The sequence below is a fragment of the Rousettus aegyptiacus genome, unplaced genomic scaffold (genome assembly GCF_014176215.1).
Source record: "Rousettus aegyptiacus isolate mRouAeg1 unplaced genomic scaffold, mRouAeg1.p scaffold_m13_p_10, whole genome shotgun sequence".
In the NCBI taxonomy this organism is placed as follows: domain Eukaryota; kingdom Metazoa; phylum Chordata; class Mammalia; order Chiroptera; family Pteropodidae; genus Rousettus; species Rousettus aegyptiacus.
This window is the reverse complement of record NW_023416285.1, coordinates 30,802,985-30,825,218: the sequence shown is the minus strand read 5'-3', so window position 1 is coordinate 30,825,218 and position 22,234 is coordinate 30,802,985. Positions and strand designations below refer to the sequence as shown.

Here is a 22,234-nt window from a genome sequence, read left to right as displayed (position 1 = left end):
GACTAAGTCTAGAGCTTCATGATGTATACAAAAATTGAATATAATATCTGAAACATGCCAGTTCTGGGGACAGCAGGTGATATTTCCAAGATCTATTTAATTTATGAAAAGAAGGTAATTAATTATTTCAAGAGTCCCTCAGACTGTAGAAGAATACATTGGTTACATTCACGCAGAAAAGGAACCACTTTATACTTGAGCTCCATGACTGCATTTCAGTGTCTTCTCTCTACGGTACTTTAAATATAGAGCAAATATGAATGCTCTGTGTGCCACAAAATACCAGAAACAGATATGGAATAGTGTCTTAAAAAAGGACACAAAAACGTAAAGTAGAAAACAAAGGTTTCTGATTTTAAAAATAAAAATCATGCATGCACTTTCTAATAGAAAAGTAAATACAATATTATTTTTACACTTGAAGACCTGAAACTTAATGATAGAGTACTAAGGTAGAATTTGAATGTTTTACTTCCCTAAATATAGTTTTTCTTTAAAAACAATGAACTTTTAAAAGAATATTGAGCATAATCCAAAGAAATAAAAGATTGTCTCTTCTATTCCATAAAACTATCCCATATTATTACATTTTCTCATAAAAAGATACTTCCACATTCAATTTAACTCATCTTTTTGTTGGTTAAATAAAAGTAATAGCTAATATTAAATTAAGTAGAAAAAAACACCTCTGGGAAAAACTGACTTATTCACCTAGCCACTCAAACTGATCAACAGAATATCCTCATTGTCTTTATTAGACTGCTAGTTTAAAGTTTTAAGCCTTACCAAATAGATTTCAAAAAATAATAATATGGGAACATTTTAAAGGTCAAATGATATTTTCCCAAGAGCAAAGCAACATTTCTAACTATAATATACCATGACTACACAATATGTTCTATTTGAAAGAAACCAAAGGGAAATGAAACAGCATATTTTTTTTTTTAGTGATCAAATATTTTACATTTCCAATGACATGTCCTATGGTAAGATGAAGTTGTAGAGATGAAAACTCTTCCAAGTATCTTTCTTTCTCGGTAACAAATACAAAAAAGAGATTCATGATCACTTTAAATCGTTTTGATTCTAAAGGATAAAGTGAGTGATAAAGGCAAAGAAATGAAGGTCTTCTATTTATTACTGTAGCATATGGAATGATTAGACTTGGAAAATAACAGAACTTACTTTTCTGATATCATCTAAAGTGTTAATCTCTGGAGATAGACCACCATGTACACACAGGAACTGCTGGTTCATCAGGGCAGCCAAAGGCAGGCAGTCAAAGGCGTCCATACAGGCATCATAGACACGTTCTGAATATTTTATTTTACCTTTTAAAACATCATTTTTAAAAAAAATTTACTCTCATTACTTCATAGTTAGGATCATTTGTCATTGAAACAGTTTTTTAAAAATATTTTCTTGCAAAGTTCTAAAATATGATTAAATAAAACTTTTCAAAGAATTAACATTAAGCTATCTATTTTGTTGTTGTTGTTCCTCTATATTTTTCAGTTTTTAAATTTTTAAATAGCAGAGGAGAGAACTCTGTATCCATCTTTGCTATTTATCTGGAGATGTATCTCAAAAAAATATATATACAAATGACTCGGAGACCAACAGAAGGATGGTGATAAAGCTAATTTTCCTGAATGATCTTATAGAAAAGCAGAGGGCAAAAATTCTCTAAAGTTGTATCTGTATCACCGCACATTGCTTTTCTCTTACTGACTTATAGCTAATGCTTTGAGTCACGATGCTTCACTAAATATAGGACTAAATGACAGAGACAATTTTGTTTCACTGGACAATGGGAAAAAATAAGAGAGAAGGAAAACAAAATCTATATGAAGTACTCCTCGCTCCTAGTATTTATATCTAAAAGAATGTGTCAGCTTTGATTGCGTAAAATCCACTAGAAGCTAGTAAATCTACTGGGTCCAAAAAGAAAGGCATGAGGTTGAATCAGCCCTCTATTTGCTTTTCTGGAGTGATTTAAAATTAAAGGGGAGGATTATATCCCAAACAGTAGCATTCTGGCTATTTTAAAAAGGTAATGTAATCAGTGTTTCTTAGGATAAATTAAATCAAATATTAATTCAAAGTTTTAGATAATTTTATAGATGATTTATAACTTAAAAAGAAATCCTGAGTTCTCTTAACTATCATGGATAGTTAAGCATGCTTAGAAAGAAATATGGTATGACATAAAATAGTGTGATTTTTTAAAAAAGTTTTTGACTTTGAAGCAATGGATCATATTGTAAGATGCTCTTACTATGGATTAAAATGATTATTAAGCACTTACGGTATCAAAGGAATAGGGCAGAAATATACTTACATTCTTGTTTAAATGTGAAATATTCTGTTAGATGTCTACATTCATGATTTCCACGGAGTAAAAACAGTGTTTTGGGGTAAAGAATTTTCAAGGCCCACAAATACAGCACACACTGAGAAAACAAAATAAGAATATAAAAATAAATATTTTTCCATTATACTAAAGGATCCCACTGCTGACATATCGAAAAGACATGAACCAAATGTGCTATTGTGACCAAAAGTCCCCAGAAGGCTAGACCTTATTAAGGAGGAAATGAAACACAGAAAACATTATTGTGGTACAAGGTTAAGGTTTATGTATACCTGTAATATATACATTCACTACGCATCTATCCACCACAGGAAAACCGTGAACTGCACACAAGCTATTGGAAGAAACTTGAATGAAAATACATTAAAAACGAAAATACACTGATGTAAAAGTATGACAGGAAATGTGATTAGCAATTAGGAAATAAAACAAGGATACCTCTCTATAAAACTAGTTATTTTTTTTTAAATCAGAGGAAAAGCAAGGCAAAATTTGAAGCAAACACTGACAAGCTCAGACTAACTCGGACTATGTCTGTATTTTATATTATGTTCTCTCCTTCACTAGCCTTCTTCTCTCCCATTACCTTGATTTTGATTTCAGTGCTGTTGGTATATAAAGCCTTCATTTTTTAATATGTAAATATAATTAAACTGAAGGGTAGGGAATCTTAGTACACATGTGGCCAATAGCTTGGGGAAATATTTCATATACCTTAAAACTTCCAAATTAGTTACTTGGGTATTACGGTTTGCGTGAAAATGAGGGCCAGCTACGAATTCACCAGGTTTACAGTAAACCTATGTTGAACACAGTCTTGAAGTGTGCACGAAGATACTGGATACTCAATTATTGACATCAATTTCATTATCCTTGACTGGTATTCATTAAGAACCCACAGGGAACAGTAAACCACTCTTTGAAAACAAGTATGCTTTTCTATCCTAATTAAATTTATGTTCTAAAAGTGAAGCTAAGAAAATACAGAATCATAAAAATATTGAGATAAGTCTTATTGTGGTTGCTAAAATCTGAAACCAAAAAAACACACAATATTTACATTTTAAGAAAGAGCTTTCCAACATATAATAAATATGTTGGATAATGTCCATAGGGCAAAGCTACTGGCAATTCATTTGTTGTGCTACCTGTGAATAATCGTGTCTGTCAACTTGTTTGACAATTTACTAAATGAGTGGAAATAACTATGTTTGAATATATATAGCCCAAGTTTTGGAGAAAATACTTATTATCAGAAAAAAAGTATGTATTCTTGTGTTTTTCAAGCCAGATATGGTCTTCAACTATGTAATTGTGATTAAAGTAAACCAAAATAAGGGGCTGACATCTAATTATATATATATAGTTACTTTAATTTTTTTAGTTACCATTTTCTGATTATAGTTATTACCTAAAGTTCACGTGACAGATGACGTAACTATTTCTGAGAAGCTGATCAAGTGGCTTATCCAAGTGACCCTGGAAGCATCATGATCTATAGATATGTGTAAACGTTCCCTGTTACTTCAGTGGGTAGTATGGTGGCTCAATGAGTCTCTGATCACTATGTATTCGGTTTGGTAGGAGCACTTACATGTTTTCATAAAAAGAGTTTGTATTACTCAAACTCAAACTCTCACATTTGAAAGAAGATATTTATAAACTGTTATTAATGTTAATAAGAGAACTACTTCCACCTTAAAATTTATAAGGCTTAATGTGAAAGAATACACATGCATGCATACACTTATATATAAATATTTATATTTACACACATGTACACTTCTAAATTGTTAAATTTGAGTATCAAATTTTGAATAGAAATAGGCATATACAGTCTTTAAAATTATATTTATTTGTTGAAATTGCTTTATTTAATGTATTCCATTTATACGTTGGGGAAAAGAATACATGTTTTAGCTATACTGTAGCTACATTTTAGAAAGGTTCTGTTTTCTGTTTTTACTAAAGTATAAATTATATACAATTAAGTGCACATATTTTCAATGTACAGGTCAATAACTGTTTTATATATGTATACTCCCATGAAACTACTGCCCAAATCCAGTTACATTTCAGCATACAGAAGGCTCCCTTGTGACCCTTCCTAATCAATATTCTTTTGGAAATGTAACCACAATTCTGAACTCTTTAGATAAGTTTTGCCAGTAACAATTTCTTTTAAAGCAAAGCTATTATCTCTCCAACAAAAACCTAAAATGCAATTTTTTTTTTTAACAAACTCAAATATTACTGGAGGAATCACATTACATGGACTATATTTTCTTTTTGTCATTTGTGACAGATCCTATTTTGACATTACTACATGGTTTTACCACTTCTAGTCTTAATTACTGTGGCTCTTGTATAACTGAAACCTCAAAGAGTGATACAGAAATATTCTATGATGTTCTTATCATATTTATTAACCTTTTAAGTGATTCAATATACATTTAATGCCCCTTATTAGTTAACGAATGTAAAACATTTAGTATATAGTAGGAGTCTAGAAAATAGTAGTTCCTTTCCTGTAAATGAGAATATAGAAACACAGAAAGAAGGGAGGGAGGGAGGGAAGGAGGGAAGGAAGGAGGGAAGGAAGGAAGGAAGGAAGGAAGGAAGGAAGGAAGGAAGGAAGGAAGGAAGGAAGAGATGGAAGAAAGGAAGGCTCTCCCCCCGAAAGAAGAAAGGAGAGCAGGCGTCAGGGGGTGAGGAGCGGAGGGTGAGGCTTCGGGGGAGATCGGGATGTTCGGGCGTCTCGCTCGTCTCGCATCTACTCGGTCTCGCTCTCAGCCTCTCCCGAATCGCGACGCACGCCCCCCAGCAATAACGAAAAAAGAAAAGAAAGAATAAGGAAAGAAAAGAATAAGAAGAAGAAAGAAAACATAACTCAATTTCCAAATTCTTGGCTCAAAATACCCTAAAAATAAGAATCTTGTTTTCACATTTTATTTCCTTCTCCCCTGTGGCAAGAATAAAATATCTTCCCAAACACTGAATAAAACCACAAATGCAGCCAATATGGAAGAAGTGGCACAGTAAATGAAAAGGCAAGGGTGGACTGGAGAGTGGAGCCCTGCCAGGCTGCACCCTCAACATCTGGCGGGAGGAAGCCGCCAAGCACAACACTGTCTTACTGGCAACTACTTTGCCATCTAAAGTTCTAACGTTCTGGAGAGCTGAAGATCTTAAACAAAATCATAACCTGACATTATTTTTAAAAAGGAAAGTTTCTTATAAAAAAAATCAACACAATCACTAAACAATAAAATATAAATCAGCTAAATAATTGGTTATTTTCACCTCTATGGTATCAGATGGCTAATTTGAATACAATTTTCACTGGATTAAATGGTTAAAATGGGAACAGAAGCAAGTTACACTGGTCTTTTTTGCACGGCGAGATGTAAATTGGTTGCACTAATCACTTTCAACTGGACCTTGACTGTCTTTCTTGTCTTATTCTAAACAATTAAACAAATATTTACAATTTAAAATTAGTTTGGATTGATCAATAGAAAGATTGAGCATCCTCTACCTTTTTTATTAATTTTCATCATAAACATAGTTTTCTCCTATGTAATCTGTCTTCTATGAAGCAACACTAAAGATATCATTTATTAGTTTAATTGGCTCATCGATGATAGTAATGTAATGATTTATTTGTAATGCATGCCTTTTAATGACGACTATTCTTGAAAATTTGCATAGGGGAATAAAGAAGGATGTAAAAGATGAAGCGAGCAAATAAAAACATATATATATATACAATTTCAAATTATATCAATCAGCTCTCTAAAATAGCTGTGCTGTGACACATTCCAATCAAATATGCTGTCTCTCAATCATAAGACAATTATGTGAAGGATGTGCATTGGTTGGGAAAAGATCCAAACTCCTGAAATGTCAAATGCAGCTCCTCTAAGACATCATTTGCCTAGTCTGACAAGCACGCAGAGAAGCAGCAGTGGAACAGCAGTGCACTGTGAAGGAGACAGCCAGACACTTTCTTCCTTGTGCCTGCGGCATTACTCTGTCACCTAACATCACTTGCTGTACCGTTTGCTTGTTATTCTCAGGCAGAAGCATGGAAATTGCTTGACTTGCTGTGGTTCATTCTAGTCTATGAGTTCACAGCTAATAAACACAACTCTTAGTGCTTAAACGTCTTTGAGGCCTGGGCTGAGATCTGGATGTAAGTACGGCAGGCGGTTTGGGGGAGCGGCGGGGGGTGGGGGGGCAGGGGAAGAGCAGCTTGATGCTAAGCTCAAGGCAATGCCAGGCGAAATGGCTAGAAAGGGAGCCTGAGGAAGTGAATAGAAGGAAACAGCTGTGCGTGCCTCTGTCTGCAGTTCTATTTTCCCTGCATTCTCAGAGAAACACTCAGATATGGACCTATATATACACATATGCTTGATCAAAGAGATTAGGTAGCATAATGCAATCATCAGAAAGAGGATGGTATTTGGTGTGACACAAATTATTACTCAAGAAAAAAATTACCCCTTTCATCACTACTCAAAAGCTTGCTTGTTTTATTTGGGCTAACTTTGTAGGAAATGGTTTCTAATCTTGGCAAAAAGAGAAGATGGGAGGAGAGGAAGAGAGAGAGAACAGAAAATGAGCTCTATGTACTGCCCAGAGCACATTACCTACTGCCTGTAAATACGACCCAGCACAGATTGTAAGAAATCTGAACCCACTCTTCAAAGTTGATTTGGTAAAAATTAAAAGCAAGTGCTCTTCTTTGCCCAGAGGATAGCCAAAGGAGAATACCCGGAGTGGTGCCCCGAATTATTGAGATGAATCAAGAACCTTTCGAAACCTGCTAGGATAGTGTACACTGTAAAACTGAGCTCTTTATTTTAGTTTTTTTTTTTTTCTTAAATCAACAGCATTGGACTCAGTGAGAACATTTTATATTGAATGCTATGACCTTGAGAATATATGGGTGGGGAGAGGATTGTGTGTGTGTGTGTGTGTGTGTGTGTGTGTGTGTACATGCATAAGTGAATGAGAGAGTGTTTATCAGTTTCTGCATTCCTGATGTGTGCATTTTTTTTGTGGTTCTTTTAGTGAAGACAACATGACCAAGGCATGGGGTGTAGTGAAAAGAGCACAAACTTCACTGCCATCCACTCTGCGTGTGACACTCTGAGCTTAGGTTTCCACAGGTATTAAAGAAAGACATTTACATGTTCCTTGCAGAACTGTGAGGAAAAAATAAGATCATTTATACTTTGCAAACGATAGCATTTACAGCATGCAAACAATGTCAGCTTCCTTAATCCACAATAAAAGGTCTCAAAGTAGTCTCTGCAAATATATTTTATATAAATATCTGTGTTATTTTAAATATGACAAAATCACTAAGCCATCCCAGAGTCCCTCAAAGGTCACACTTTAATGGTCATTTTTACATATAAGGCTATCACATTTTTGTCATTTCTGTATTGATGTGGCCAGTTCCTGGGGCTGTACTCTCGAACTCTTGGAGTTTAATTATTAAAGAGCTCTTTTGATGAGGAGGACTCTGATATATGTATTTCAGAACTTTTAAATATCCTATAATACCTACATTTGATACATCACCAACATTTGGTTTCATTCTTTGATCCTTTGCTTGAATTTCAAAAGATGTATATTATACACAATATCACAACTTTCATAGTTCAAACATTGAGATTAATTGTACACTTAAAGAAAAACCTGCTGAGAAACAAATCAGTGATTACTGCTTCTCAACTTCTTTACTTGAAAGAAACAGAGTTCAAAAAGCTCTAATTAGGGTGAGTTTAGGAAATTTCAAATGGGTTGAGGCCAAAGATTCAGATGATTGAACTGTTCCAGTAAAAAAAAAAATAAAAGGTAAATAAAGACCAATGTGATTAAGAAACATTATTCAAAAATGGAATTGGTGAGATAAAGAAGTCTAATGTGCCAGCTATTACCCAAGCAACACATAATTTAGCGCTTTATTACCAAATTAATAAGAAACTACTATTGTCTTTAATTAGGTAAAAAAAAAAAGTCAAAGTAACTGAAAAAAAGTTTCCAACATAACACTCCATAATTTGGCTGATAAAAATAATCACTTCCAACAGGACAGTCATGGGTGTCCCTTGTTCAGAAGGTGGGTATCAAGGAAAGTAGAATATTTGTTTCATTTATTTTCAGAACTTTTCATAGAAGCATATAAATGTTAAAAAAGTAAGATCAACTTTAGAGTTACTAAATTTAAAAAATATTTATTTAGACTCAAAACAACCCCAATTTAAGGGAAGTAGCAGAAATTCTATCTCTTCCACTGCTGTTTTCTGCCTATGGCAGTCTTTTTTAAATTTGGCTACAAGCTGAAATCACCTATAGCCGTATCAATGAATCTGGACCATGGAATGCAAGCTGAAGTAATTGTGCCTCTTCTGGAGAACATCTTAAATGAGAAGACATGCCCTTATATTTCTCCATTTCCTTCTAGCTGAATGTAATGTAGGGAAGCTGGTGTAGCTATCTTGGGTCATAGGCTTCCTTTTGGAATGGGGTCATGCACGTCAGGGCAAGAAGGCAGAAAGAGCCTGGGCCCTGGCACCACGCTTATCACACGAGCCTGGTCTGCCCATCTGTGGGCTTTTACTCAAGAGAGAAAAAAACTTCTATCTTGCTCAAAACACTGTTATATAGGTTCTTCCTTCTTCTTTTGGCAGATACTAGCCTAATGTGATACAAAGTTCTTAAAAATTTGTACTCAATTACAGTTCCCTGTCAAGTTGGCCAAGATAATCCATGAGTGAGGTTTATAAGTTTACTAATTGCTTCCTCTGTATTCTTCTTGCTTTGATTTCCCTCCTACCATGCTAAATTCAATTTGTTCTTTGACTCAGTCTTCCCAAGTTATGTGTATGATCCCAATGTTCTCCCAATTTTCTATATTCCAATGGCAATTATTTTCTGTACCTCTTTTATCACAAGATTTTAATAACTGGTTCAAATAATAATTGAATACTGGATGACTACCTATTCTAGGCTTCTGATAGCTTTTTGTAGTTAAATTTTCCTACATAGATTGGGTTTTCTACAGAGCAAGGATATTTTTTTCTTCGAATTCTCTACAGTCTGGATCATAGTGCACACACATTTTATATGCTCGATAATATACATTTGCCAAATGGAAGAAATTCCAAAAATGAACTTTCTCCTTTTGGATTTATATACCAACACCACCCCTCCCTCCCTCATCATCATGAATAAATTTGTAATCTTTAAATGAAGAAAGTATTAATATATTGGTGGAAATATAATATTATAGATACATATTTAGTTAATGAGTCAAGGTGAACTGAATAACCAAAAAATAAAGTTAGTATGATAGTCTTAAAAACAAAAGCTGTTTAAGAATGACACATTTTTCAACATTAAATATTCCTATAGTAAATATTATGATGGAAATTTAAAAACCTAGAATCTCTTCTATGTGACTATTATGAATAAATGATATTGACATAAAACATAAATTTGAACTTTGTCTTTAATTAAAAAAAATTTTTTTTTCTTTTTAATGCTTCTCTTTCGAGAACACTTACAATGTCAGCTCCTCTGGTATGAGCTGTTTCTTTAAAACTTGTTCCTATTTCAACCGTTTCTTTTAATAAATTTTAATGGGCTCTTTCCATGTATGACAACATGTTAAGCACCAGGAAGAACAAATATGCGAATAAAAGATCCTTGCCCTTATTTTGAATGTAATTTCTACCTGAAGCAGATGCAGATGAGAGGCTGAGGAAGAAGCTCTACTCAAAGGTTATCTGTTTTGTTTTAATTAACGAGCCTGACAAATTACTCCAGTTAGATGACAGGTATCAAAAAAGACAAAACAAAGCACTCACACACACAGACAGAGACACACTTGCACTTGACTATCAATTTACAAAGATAACTTATTGCCTCATAATTATAAGGTATAACCATGCAAACACATTTCTGCCTATTTAATCAACTTTGATTAGTTCTCAACAGGAAATGAAATTTTCTAATGTAAATATGATGGAAGTTTTACAAAGTTGCAAATATATAAAAGGTAGAAAAGACTATTAGTCATTTCCTTATCATCTCTGTACATTAAAAAGCATATGGAATCAACTAAAAATAAGATATGTAATGTCCCAAGAATTAAGTGTATTAAAGTTCATTGTTATAGACGAGGGATCTCCTTAAGGCAATAATATTTACCACTTTTATGTTTCTAAGGTGCTGTTGATCCATTACTGAGCAGCTAAAAAGAAATGATGTGGACTTACTTCGATGCTGAAGTACCCTCTGTCCACATAGTCCCCTAAGAAGAGGTAGCGGGTGTTGGCAGGAGATCCCCCCACTTCAAAGAGCTTCATCAAGTCAAAAAACTGTCCATGGATGTCCCCACAAACTGAAAGAAACAAAGAAATTCATTTTATGGTCACATTATGTTAAGACTTTGAATTAGATAATAAAATTACAAAATGTTGGAGCCAGAATGAATTTAGAGGTCATCTTAGCCAAAACATTCTTTTGTAAAACAGGAATATGAGACAGATTCCAAAGTTAATGATTAGAGGTATATTTGGCTCCAGTATCCAGCTCTATTAATTCACAGATTAACTAGGAAAATAAGATAATAATAATGTCTATTTTTACTTCGCATTTAACAATTCTGCATCAGACACTGCTAAGAAATTTATACACATTTCCTAATTTAATATTAATAATGTCATGGAATAGACATTTCCTTCTGCAGATAAGAGATAAGACCAAAAAAGGTTTATTTATTTGACATTACATACACACACACACACACACACACATAAACTGAAACCTGAATGTGTAACTACTACATGTTACTGCCTCCTGAAAGAAAGAAGTTGATATATATCATAAAATCTAGTTCATTAAATCTAAAAATCTATCAACTAAAAAAATCATTCTATTTAAAAAAATCATTATGTTACCAGTAAGAAAAAAAAATTAAGTTTAAATTATAACAAAGTATTTTTAATAAGACACACTCTAATATCAAATGTTAAAATGAATAAATTAATCATGAAATGAAAAAAAATCCTGTAAAACAAAGTACAAAAAGGTCACTGGGAATTGATGTTTAACATTCTCTTCTCTTTTAAATCAAAATTCTTGAAAGAGCTATGTAGTCTTTTTTCAAAAACCACTGAGTCAGTACTTTTTATTTCATTTACTACTTTCAAAATCCTAAAAAAAAAACCCACATATATTATCTTCGTTATGCAGGTAAGAAAACAGTGTAGCTAAAGAAAGGCTATGTGGGTAGGCAAGGTCACTGGTAAACACAGATGATCCAGGGTTTAAATTCAGATTTGCCAGATTCAAAGCTTTTGCTGTCAACCACCATATTATAATATTTTTGATATTTTATAAATTTTCTATAAATATAGATGTTTAATATTTTAAACTAATTTTTCAATTAACTGATAAATAAGATGTGACTATTTCTTGAACACTAAGAGGTTCACAGAATGAAGTATCGGTAAATAGTACCTTACTTTACTGGGCTATCGTGAGAATTAAATGTGTTAATATTGTAATGGGCATAGAAGAGTTCCTGGAACCTGATATGGATCTGGCAAATGTTATATCAAAGTGGCACTTCAAAATAGTAGTATCTAAAATATCGAGGTCCTAGAGAAGATGGGATTCTGGTGCTTGGGGTTGGAGGAAGAAGTGGAAGGCATTCTGGAGCATCTTCTTCACTTTTCTTGCCTCTTCCTAGCCTTTATTCTATTTTTGATCCCTTCATTTCAATTCCTGGTCATAGCTGAAAATTCAAGGAAAATTATTTTTCATTTCTCTACATCAATGACATAAATAACAAGACATAGATTCAGGCTGTAGACTATAGCTTACAAGTTAAGTGATTTTAGCTACCGACATAAAACTGTAGCATAATCTGGCTGCCAGAATTACAAAATTTTACAAAAATGAGGCTCTAGACAATGCAAACATTATGGATATCTTTGCTTTCATTGGAGTACAGAAGTAGATTATCATGAATGCAATTTTATAAAAACTGGAAAGTGAGCTCTTCTTTCTGGCCTATAATAACTATGTGATGAGATAATCTCAATGATTTATAAAAGCAGTGCAATTACTGGATCTTGCTTGATGATATAAAACAGTAGAGCAACTGCTATAAACTCAGCATGGAAAACAAAATAACCTGAAATCCACTTACTTGTATGATGGCCACATCATCACTGACTTTACCTTAGAACACCCACACAATTCAAATCATGCTTTTACCGTAAGGACCATTTACGATAATGTTTAGTGAAGGAAAACAACTTGCACACAAATTATAAACAAATTCAAAGCCCAACAAAAGAAAACAGTAAATCAAATAAAAATATACTTGAAAATTGGAGATATTTTATTAGGGAATTTAAGGATTTCCCAAATCAATTTTTAAGGCAGAGCCATTTTAGTTAGCCACCATTCCAGTAATCCCCTTGTTCACTAAATGCCAGTCTTCTCTGTGCCCTAAAGCCATGTTCATTTCTTCCTTTGATTTTCACAGGCTGACTCCTTTTCATCCGTTAGGTCTCAGCTACATGGCATGTGTGCAAGAAGGTCTTTCCTGATGATCCTATGTAGAGGAGTTACCTCTCTCCAAAGTCACTCTTCATCCAATAACCTTGTTTCACTTTCTTCGCAGTACTTATTAGTTTCAGGAATTATCTTCTTGATTCATTTGCATGCTTATTTCTTCCCTGATTCTCTCCATTGGGATATAACCTCTAAGAAGCTGGCTAATTCATCAGTCTTGTTCACTGTGCCTCAGTGTCAAGAACAGGACCTAGCCAGTAGGTACGCGAGAAGCATGCACTGCCCCAAGAGTCTTCCACTGGGCCTGTGCTGTACTTAATTTAGAAATTCATTAAGAAATTCTCTAACTTCACTAAGAAATTAGAAACTGTGAGGTGCCTTTGGGATAGACAGAGATGATTGACAGGCCTGTGGAGTTTGCTTTGGTGGAAGCCAAATGCCTTCAACTTCTCTGAGATGATGTTTGTTTTGTCTTTCTAAAATCACATCTTTCAAAACAATGTTCAAGACTAGGGTAGAATGCAGGGCCCCCACATATCTTATGGTGATTTCTTTACCTGGTTCTACATCAGAAACACTTGGGGAGGTTTTAAAAGTACAGATTCCTGGGCCCTGAATCAGAATCTCCAGAGATACGAATTTATAACAAGCTCTTAGATGATTCCTATCTACACTTTTAAGCCTCTGACTTAGCATACTCAGACCATGAGGCTAAATTATATGTGGAAGAGATACGCACTGAAAAGGCAACTTCTTTCAATGCCAACTCCAGGTTAGTGTGAGATTAGGATTTCCTATGATGTGAAAGGATAATATTGAAGTGTTTCTTTGATGCAGTCTAGAAGAGAGGGATGGACCTAAGGAAAGGAGTAACGAAGATCAAATTTCCTTGGGCATTTGAACTCAGGCCCTTGGCATTTCAGCTTTAAGATAATGGATTTATCCCAATGTCCTGGTATCTGGGAACATTTGTCATTATGACACCAAACTTCAGGAAGAAAGTGGCCACCATACTGAGGCATACAAGAGGTATCCATACTTAGGTACCCAAAAGAGTGGAGGGTAAAGGTGATCATATCACATAGAGGAAAGGTTATCTCTACATGATGCCATGGCCCCCACCCTCCATCCTCTTGGGTGTCTAGGACACTGGTGTCCAAAGAGAAGTACAGTGCAACAAATGGCAGCTAATGAAGCAAGCTGTCTGCTTGGTTATTTGCAGCCTCCAATTCCTCGTGAGATTAGGTCTTTTCATCCTTTTTTTTCTTTTTTATAATTTTATTTTAATTCTTCAATTTTTATTTTTCAATTGCAATTGACATTCCGTATTATTTTATGTTAATTTTGGGTGTACAGCCTAATGGTTAGACATTTATATAATTTATAAAATGTTTCCCCTGATTAATCTAGTACCCACCTGGCACCATACATAGTTATTACAATATTATTGACTATCTTCCCTATGCCATAATTCACATCCCCATGAATGTCTTGTAACTACCAATTTGTACTTCTTAATCCCTTTACCTTTTTTACCCAGGCCTCCCCCCAACTCTTCCCATCTGGCAACCATCAGTGTGTTCTCTGTATCTATGAGTCTGTTTCTGATTTGCTTGTTTGTTTATTTTGTTCTTTAGATTCCACATCATATAGTATTTATATGACATCGTATGATATTTATCTTTCTGTCTGACTTATTTCACTTAGCATAATACCCCTAGGTCCATCCATTTTGTTGCAAATAGTAAGATTTCATTATTTTTATTTTAGGTCCTTTCATCTTCAATGTCACTTAATTTTAACAGCACTTCTAGAACAACCAGGCTTTGACAGATTCTATTATACCTTTAAGGCAAGCTCATTCTTGACCACTATATACCTCTGCTCTCTGCATTTCCTTAGCTTCCTATTATTTTCTTTTCATTCTCAATGGAACACTGCTGGTGGGGTGGGTATCCAACCAAGGGTGAACACTGATAGAATTACAAAAAAGTGCCAATAACAAAGGACCACAATACAGGTAATAAAAGAACTCCTTGTCATATGATGTTGAGTGGACTCTTGACTTCTGGCAACCCTATGAATGAGTGATGGTCACTATGTCCTGGCTTAACAGCCTTGCTCAGCTCCTGTAGACTCACGCCTATGACTTCTTTTATGGTGTCAATCCATCTCATACTTGGTCTTCCTCTTTTTCCGCTGCCTTCTATTTTTCCCAGCATTTCTGTATTTGCCAAAGAACTCTGTCTTCTCATGATGTGTCGAAAGTAGGACAGCTTCAGTTTTGTCACTTTTGTCTCCAGTGATGTGTCATGTTTAATTTGCTCTAGAATTACCTGTTACTCTTTCTGGCAGTTCAGTAGAACTCTCCTCCAACATCACATTTCAAATGAATCAATTTTTTTCCTATCAGCCTTCTTCACTGTCCAACTTTGGCATCTGTACACACTAATTGGGAATATGAGGGTGTGGATGATCTTGGCTTTGGTCTCTATTGACACATCTTTGTTCTTAATGATCTTCCTAATTCTCCCATTGCTGTGCTTCCAAGTCTGGGCCTTCTCTTGATTTCTTGGCAGCAGCTCCATTTGAATTGATGACTGAACTAAGGTAAGCAAAATCTTTACCAACTTCAATGTTTTCCTTGTCTATGTTAGTATTTTGCATTTCTTTTGTAGTCATGATTTTTGCCATCTTGATATTCAAATGAAGTCCTGCTTTGGCACTTTCCTCTTTCAACTTTAATCAGAAGTCATTTCAAATCATTGTTAATTTCTTTCAATATGATGGTATCATCTCCATATCATAAGTTATTGATATTTCTTCCACCAATTTTCAACTCTCTCTCCCCCAAGTCTACCCAAGTTTTTCATATATTCTCTGCATAAAGATTAAACAAATAGAGAGTTAAAACTCACCCTTGTCTGACACCTTTGCCTATAGTAAACCATTCTGTCTCTCCATATTCTGTCCCAATAGTGGATTCCTACCTATAATGCAGGACCAATACATAACCGCCAATACACAACCACATTACAAGACCATCATTCAAGTCTAACATCATACCTAGTCTCTATGAAAAGAGTCATCCATCTGACTGAACATTCTGAAAAAAATTGTTATGCCTTCAATAGATTATTAGCAGAACTGTACATATTTCTATCAGAAATAAATAGAGTTAGGCATTTAATGAAATTAGCACATCAAAAATAATGAAGTCAAAAGATTTTTTCCCTAGACCATTGTAACCCTTATCCATTAGCAGTGCCAAAACATGATGGTTATCTTCCCTGTGAGAAGCAGTCCTCCATTTTTTTTACACTCGAGAAATAAAAACTTCCAGGGACACTAAGTAGTTGAATCTACTTGGTGAGATGGTGGCAATGTTTTCATTATCTCTATCTTGATTTTTTCCCTAAATGGCATGACAAGTTGGTTTCGAACTTGGCTACTTTAATATCCTCAGGATAACAAAATGGCACATGAGTGACTCACATCCTCTGATGCTTACATACTTCTTCCATTTCTCTCTGCTACTATCAGGAAATATACAAATTGTACCTCAATAATCAATTGCTAAGTAATACCTAAGCAAACAAGTACTTTTGAGTAATTGCCATTTAATATTTTTTTCTTACCTTGATGACTCTTAGCTCACATTAAATAAAACTTTACTAGAAATGGTTCTCACACATGAGTGGTGCCAATAACTTTTGATCTACGTCTTCTGAAGGTGAGTATAGAATTTTAAAGTAGGAAACAGAAAATTACAGAAAATACTCTTTTTATTTCTTAGGGAAGGGAATAGTCTTTATTTCTAATGTCATTGCTGGAGAGCTAGTTATTTGACTTTTGAAATCACAGGCTCAGGAGATTCAAGTACATATAAGCATAAATGCGCATAACTGCACACGTGTGTGTGTGTGTGTGTGTGTGTGTGTGTGTGTGTGTGTGTGTATGAAGCCACCCACCACAAAGGAGGAATTATTTTGAGATTAGTGGTCAGTAGAGCAGTTAGGGAGTCATTAAACAAGTTTAAGACTTTACTTGCTGTAGATTACAGAAAAGTAGTGCTAAAGAGAAATAGCCATAAACGGCTGGGGCAGTAACAAGGGGCTCTTTGTAGTCAGCTGACTAAGCCCTTGTGATCTACAAATTGGACAATGAATCAGTCACAGAGCAAGTCTAAGAGGCCCTAAAATCAGCACACAGCTAAGTAGAGAAGATAATGGCCAGCATATTGAGGACAAACAGGCCCTTCAGAAAATAATCTCAGGCACAGGAAGGAGGAAGTTGGAAAGATAACCACAAAGAGGACCAAGCCTTTGCCTTAAAGCTTAAAACTAGAGAAGTGCTGGTAACTCTCCAATAAGAAGGGATAGGTATTCAAAACAACCATGTATGCATCTATTATAAGTGTAATTAGGTATACATGTCTAAATCAATTTAGTGAATCTGTAATCAAGTATACCCACATTATAATTGAATTATTTTTTCAAAAGATTCTATTGTTTCTAAGTTCACATTGATGATAAATTACTACATTAGAAAATGTAAACAGTAGACAGTAATGAACATACTAGAATGAGTTTCCAGTACAATTGCTATACAATCACAGCTTTTAAATGACTCCAAAAAAACTACCATTCTGAGTAAAAGACATATTTTTTAAAAATGTAATGTAAAACATATACTTTTATATAAAACTCCTTAAAATAATTAATGCTCAGACTCGCACATTTGGTCCTATTTATTTGCCTATAAAAAAGAAAACAAATCAAAGATCATTAGGTCAATTACTTACTGACACTAGCCAAAAATTTTATAATGTCACAGAATTCCAAGTTAAAGAAAGTGTGTACAAATTAGGATGCCTAGGGACAAAGGTGTGAGTTGTTAAAAACAAATAAACAAATACCTAGCAAACAATAAATTGCAGGTTAAAAACAGATATTTAATGGACCAGCATTTCAAAAAGACATCAATACTATGATTTAGAAGTCAAGTGCTTTTAATTCTTGACTCACTATTTTCTATAAAGACTTTTTACTTCCTCCAAATATTGGCTTTTATCATCTTGAAAGACTTCCATGAAATAGAATAACTTCTACAAGTTTTCCAGTTCATACTAAACTAACAGATTGTAATTTTTCTTTTAGAAAAGACATTACTGAATTGCTAAGCAATTTTCACCATTAGAGTTCCACTCTACTTTCAGCTTCATTTACTTCAACCCGATATTTTTCCATAATAGCCACATTCCCAAAACAATAAAATTTCTAACGTTAAGGAACTATCATTATGTCTAATTCTCACCACAAGAGGATTAACCTATTCAATTTATTGGTTTGGTTTTTGAATGCTCTATCTGCTACAACTTTTTCTCTTCCAAAATTTGATATTTTGCAGAGAAAAACCTCACATTTAGAGGTTTTATAAGAGGTTGAACACAGTGGGCACTGGAAGTACATATCTGTTTCCTGCTGTTGATAATCCAGAATTATGTAACCTTTAGTGGATGATAAACTCAAGTACAAACTAGCCAGCCTGAATACGTGTAGTTTATTAGCAGAATGTGTAAACTTCTGAAATCAGGCAATTACTGAGATAAAAGTTAGTTTTATTACAGCATTCACTTATCTCTAGAAATCTTCATCAACTGTAAAATAAATTAACAGAAAAAATAACAGAATACATTCACTAAAGAGGTACACTTCAAAATAATATTATTTTCCTCATAGTGCATATTATTTTTCAAGCATTACACATGTCCTAGGCACTTTGTAAAACACAAAATACAAATTCTTAACTAGGGCATTATAATTTGGTACTATCAGACAATAATAAAAAGTCTCTAAGTCAAAGAAAAATTTGCTAAACACTGAAATTTAAAGTGTTTTAAATAATAAAAGCATCTACGGCTATGCCACCCTGAACAAATGCGATCCCATCTGATCTTGGAAGCTAAGCAGGGTTGGGCCTAGTTAGTATCTGGATGGGAGACCACCTAGGAAGACCAGGTGCTATAGGCATAAAAAATTTTTTTAAAAAAGGATTGTAAGCTGCCAAGGTCCTTGCAATCTGTGAGGTCAACCAAGAGTTGCCTCGCCTTAAAAAAAAAAAAAAAAAAGAAAGAAAAAAGCTATAAAGTTAAACACAAAACAATAACAGCATTGGTGCAGATTAGTAGCAGTAATTTCAAATATTTTTTTATATTTATAATGCTGTTTTACAAAAATACATAAACTATTAGCCAGTGTTAATGAAAAATATAACAGGACGACTGAAGAAATAAGAGCAGAATATATTGTAGCTTATAACAGATAATGACAATTAAAACAATCCAGTACTAAATACTCCATGAATCCCCTAAATCTTGGTTTATCATTATAATCAGAGGGAAAAAAACTAGAATAGTCTGCATTTTAAAAATTATTTTATAGGACCAAGCACACACAACACCATGGCATGTTGATAATATATTCCAATCAATAGAAAAATAAATTATTGAAACCAACGTTTATCTTTTTATCTTAAAGGTGAGGCTTCTCGCCATTGAAATTATTTTTTGAAGTCCACCCCTCCACTTCATGGGTTGAATGCTTTACAAGATTTTGTTTACTGTAAGAACTTAATGTATAAGAATGCATTTGAATAAGAATACATTTTTTCCCCCATCTGTTATCACAATTTTTCCATTTGAGCAACAATTCAGATTTTAACTTTTAAGTATTCATAATAACGTTATGAAACTATTTAAGTCATGGTCATGGCCACGACATTAATAAGTAAATAAAAGAAGTATGTACAATACTTATAGTGATATTTAATTAAATTTGGTCATCACTGTGTTTATATGTCCAAGTTCGGTCAGTCCTGGAAAGTACTGGTTATATGGTATGTGGATTTATTTACATATGTAGTTCACTAGACCCTTGATTGTCATCACCCTTCAATCAAGAGTACTGGATAAACACTATGAGTTGATGTAACTCCAGCTTAATATAAATAAATCTGACACCTTATGTACTTATATATTTACTGCTAAATGAATGATTGCTCTCTTTGCTTTTTGAAATACCAACCCCAGGTTACAGATTCACATGAACACTCCCTCTAGGACCCTGAAAGATGGACTCCTATTACTGTAATCGGATCTAGGGGTTACAGATCTATGCCTTCAGGTTCCCATCTTGGGTCTTCTAAGCCTATATTTTGGAAGGATTTATTGTTGCTGGCTTTTTGTTTTGTTTTTTTTGTTTGTTTGTTTGTTTGTTTGTTTTAAACTGTTTGGTAACTTGGCCTTTTTCTTTTTCTTCCTTGGAGAGAGGCAGTAGAGCGAAATGCTTAAAAACACAAACTATGAAGCTCTACCTCTTGGTTTCATAATTGCTGTTTGTTAGTTTTTTGGTTTGTATGTATACTCCTCCTGATTTCCCCTAATCAATAAGCTGTGACTTCATTAATCATTTTCTTATTCATTTGCCCTGAATCAGCTTTATTATCTATAGAAGCCATGGACTCTTCCAATTTGTTTTCCTCAATCTCCTCCTTTACATAGGCACAGTCTATTCTTTTTTACCTTTAGGCTTAGACCATCTTGCTCTGTAAACTGCCACTTGTGTAACTAGGACAAGATACTTAATCTTTGTAGAAGACTTCAGATGCCTCACCTATAAAGAGCTTCATAACAAACCTTATAAAATAAGGTTTTTTTGTTTTTTTGTTGTTGTTGTTGTTTTTTAATTTAATGAAACAATATAAGAGAGAAAAAAGTTTAACATGCTGTGGCACATGGAATGTGCAGACACACTGTGAAATGGTAGATGTGGCAGCTATTCCAGAAGGTATCTACCTAAGAAACATCTTGAATGCTCTGCCAGATTTAGATAGATGATCTAAGTACTTGTACTCAAAGTAGCCAAAAATAAAACACACAAAACGTTGCTCTATTTTTTCTACTTTTGCCTAAATGCATGCTATCATATGTTGAAAGCTGTTAAGGCTAAATCAAATATATTAGGTCTCATGCTCCACAAGTTTCATTTTTTAAGAGTGGAAATATCTCCAAACGGCTTTAGTGATGTTACCGATCTTTTGGCGAGTAACAGCCTCATGATAAGTTTCCAGGTAGTCTCATTTTCTTTTGTAGCAAAACTCATTTACAAGACCACTCTGTTCCATGGTTATGTAAGAACAGTAACGTTTTAAAAGCTGAAAGTGACATAGTAAATGGAAGAAATATAAGGTATTTTCACCAAATGGACTTTTTAAAAAGCCAGCTCTTATTGGTTTCTGGAAAACTCAGTTAAGAAAAATCTTCTAAGTAGGAAAAAAGTGAGTCATCTCTATTCTTGTCATGATATTCCTCAAATTTTAACAATTTAAAATATTATTTTGTTTTTAATATTTTTTAAATTCAAGAAAGCAAGCTAATTATAATTAATTATAAAGTTCACATGTTCATCATTAATTTGGCAATTATAAGTAGTGGGGATATTAGAAAGTGTTTTGACCAATCACTGACATTCAAGTAGCTTCTATTTATTCCTACTAGTAAGCGAACAAAGCTAATAAGTGCCATTAAAAAAAAAAAAAAACTTGAATGACTTAATGAAAAGGGTTAAATGAATTAAATGCTACCATTCCCTCAGTAAAAATACATAAGCTTATTTGTTATATGAGGCAAATTTAGAAATGGAAGTTTTAATACTTAATTGAGGAATTATTAAAAATATATGGATTCAAACACGTTTGAAAACATTCACTTAAAATTTATTTTTAAAAAGTAGTTTCTGGAAAATCTCTGACAAAGACAATAAGTTAATTTCTTAAGTCTGCCTAGTTTTCCTTAATCTATCATTTCCTTACCTATTTTTCTTTAAGGAGATATTTCAGAATTATTTATTCTGTTAAATATCTGAAAAAAATAAATAAAACATTGAAACACGAAATATTTACTAAATATGCCACATTAAAAAGATGAGTAAACAACATCAAAAACTAATTCATTTTTATTTGTGATCTATTATATTGGTACAATAAAGATGTGGAAGGCATGAAACAGTCTCAAGAACTTTACAGGATACTTGAGAAGATATACATAAAATGTAATAAAAAGTACTGGCTTCCTGACATCGGAGTATCTCCCTCTCCATTCTGAAACTTCTGAGCACTGGTTTATGGTCAAGAAATATGGGTTTAAGACTTAGGTCTCCCATACACATTTCCTGTGGGCAAATCATTCCATTGCCT

The 22,234-nt window shown here is 33.8% G+C and overlaps 1 protein-coding gene and 1 pseudogene across 4 annotated transcripts in view; one reads left to right on the top strand and one right to left on the bottom strand.

Moving 5' to 3' along the window:
• Positions 1 to 22,234, bottom strand: part of PPP3CA (protein phosphatase 3 catalytic subunit alpha) — a 277,450-nt gene that overhangs the window by 58,912 nt on the left and 196,304 nt on the right. For all 4 annotated transcript variants that reach the window (XM_016159034.2, XM_016159033.2, XM_036227665.1 and 1 more), the window contains exons 3-5: positions 10,669 to 10,793; positions 2,342 to 2,453; positions 1,186 to 1,331 (exon numbers count right to left, since the gene is read on the bottom strand). In XM_016159034.2, coding sequence (XP_016014520.1) covers positions 1,186 to 1,331; positions 2,342 to 2,453; positions 10,669 to 10,793 — 383 coding nt within the window. The remainder of the gene's footprint in view (positions 1 to 1,185; positions 1,332 to 2,341; positions 2,454 to 10,668; positions 10,794 to 22,234) is intronic.
• On the top strand, positions 18,893 to 19,011 carry LOC118608971 (annotated as a pseudogene).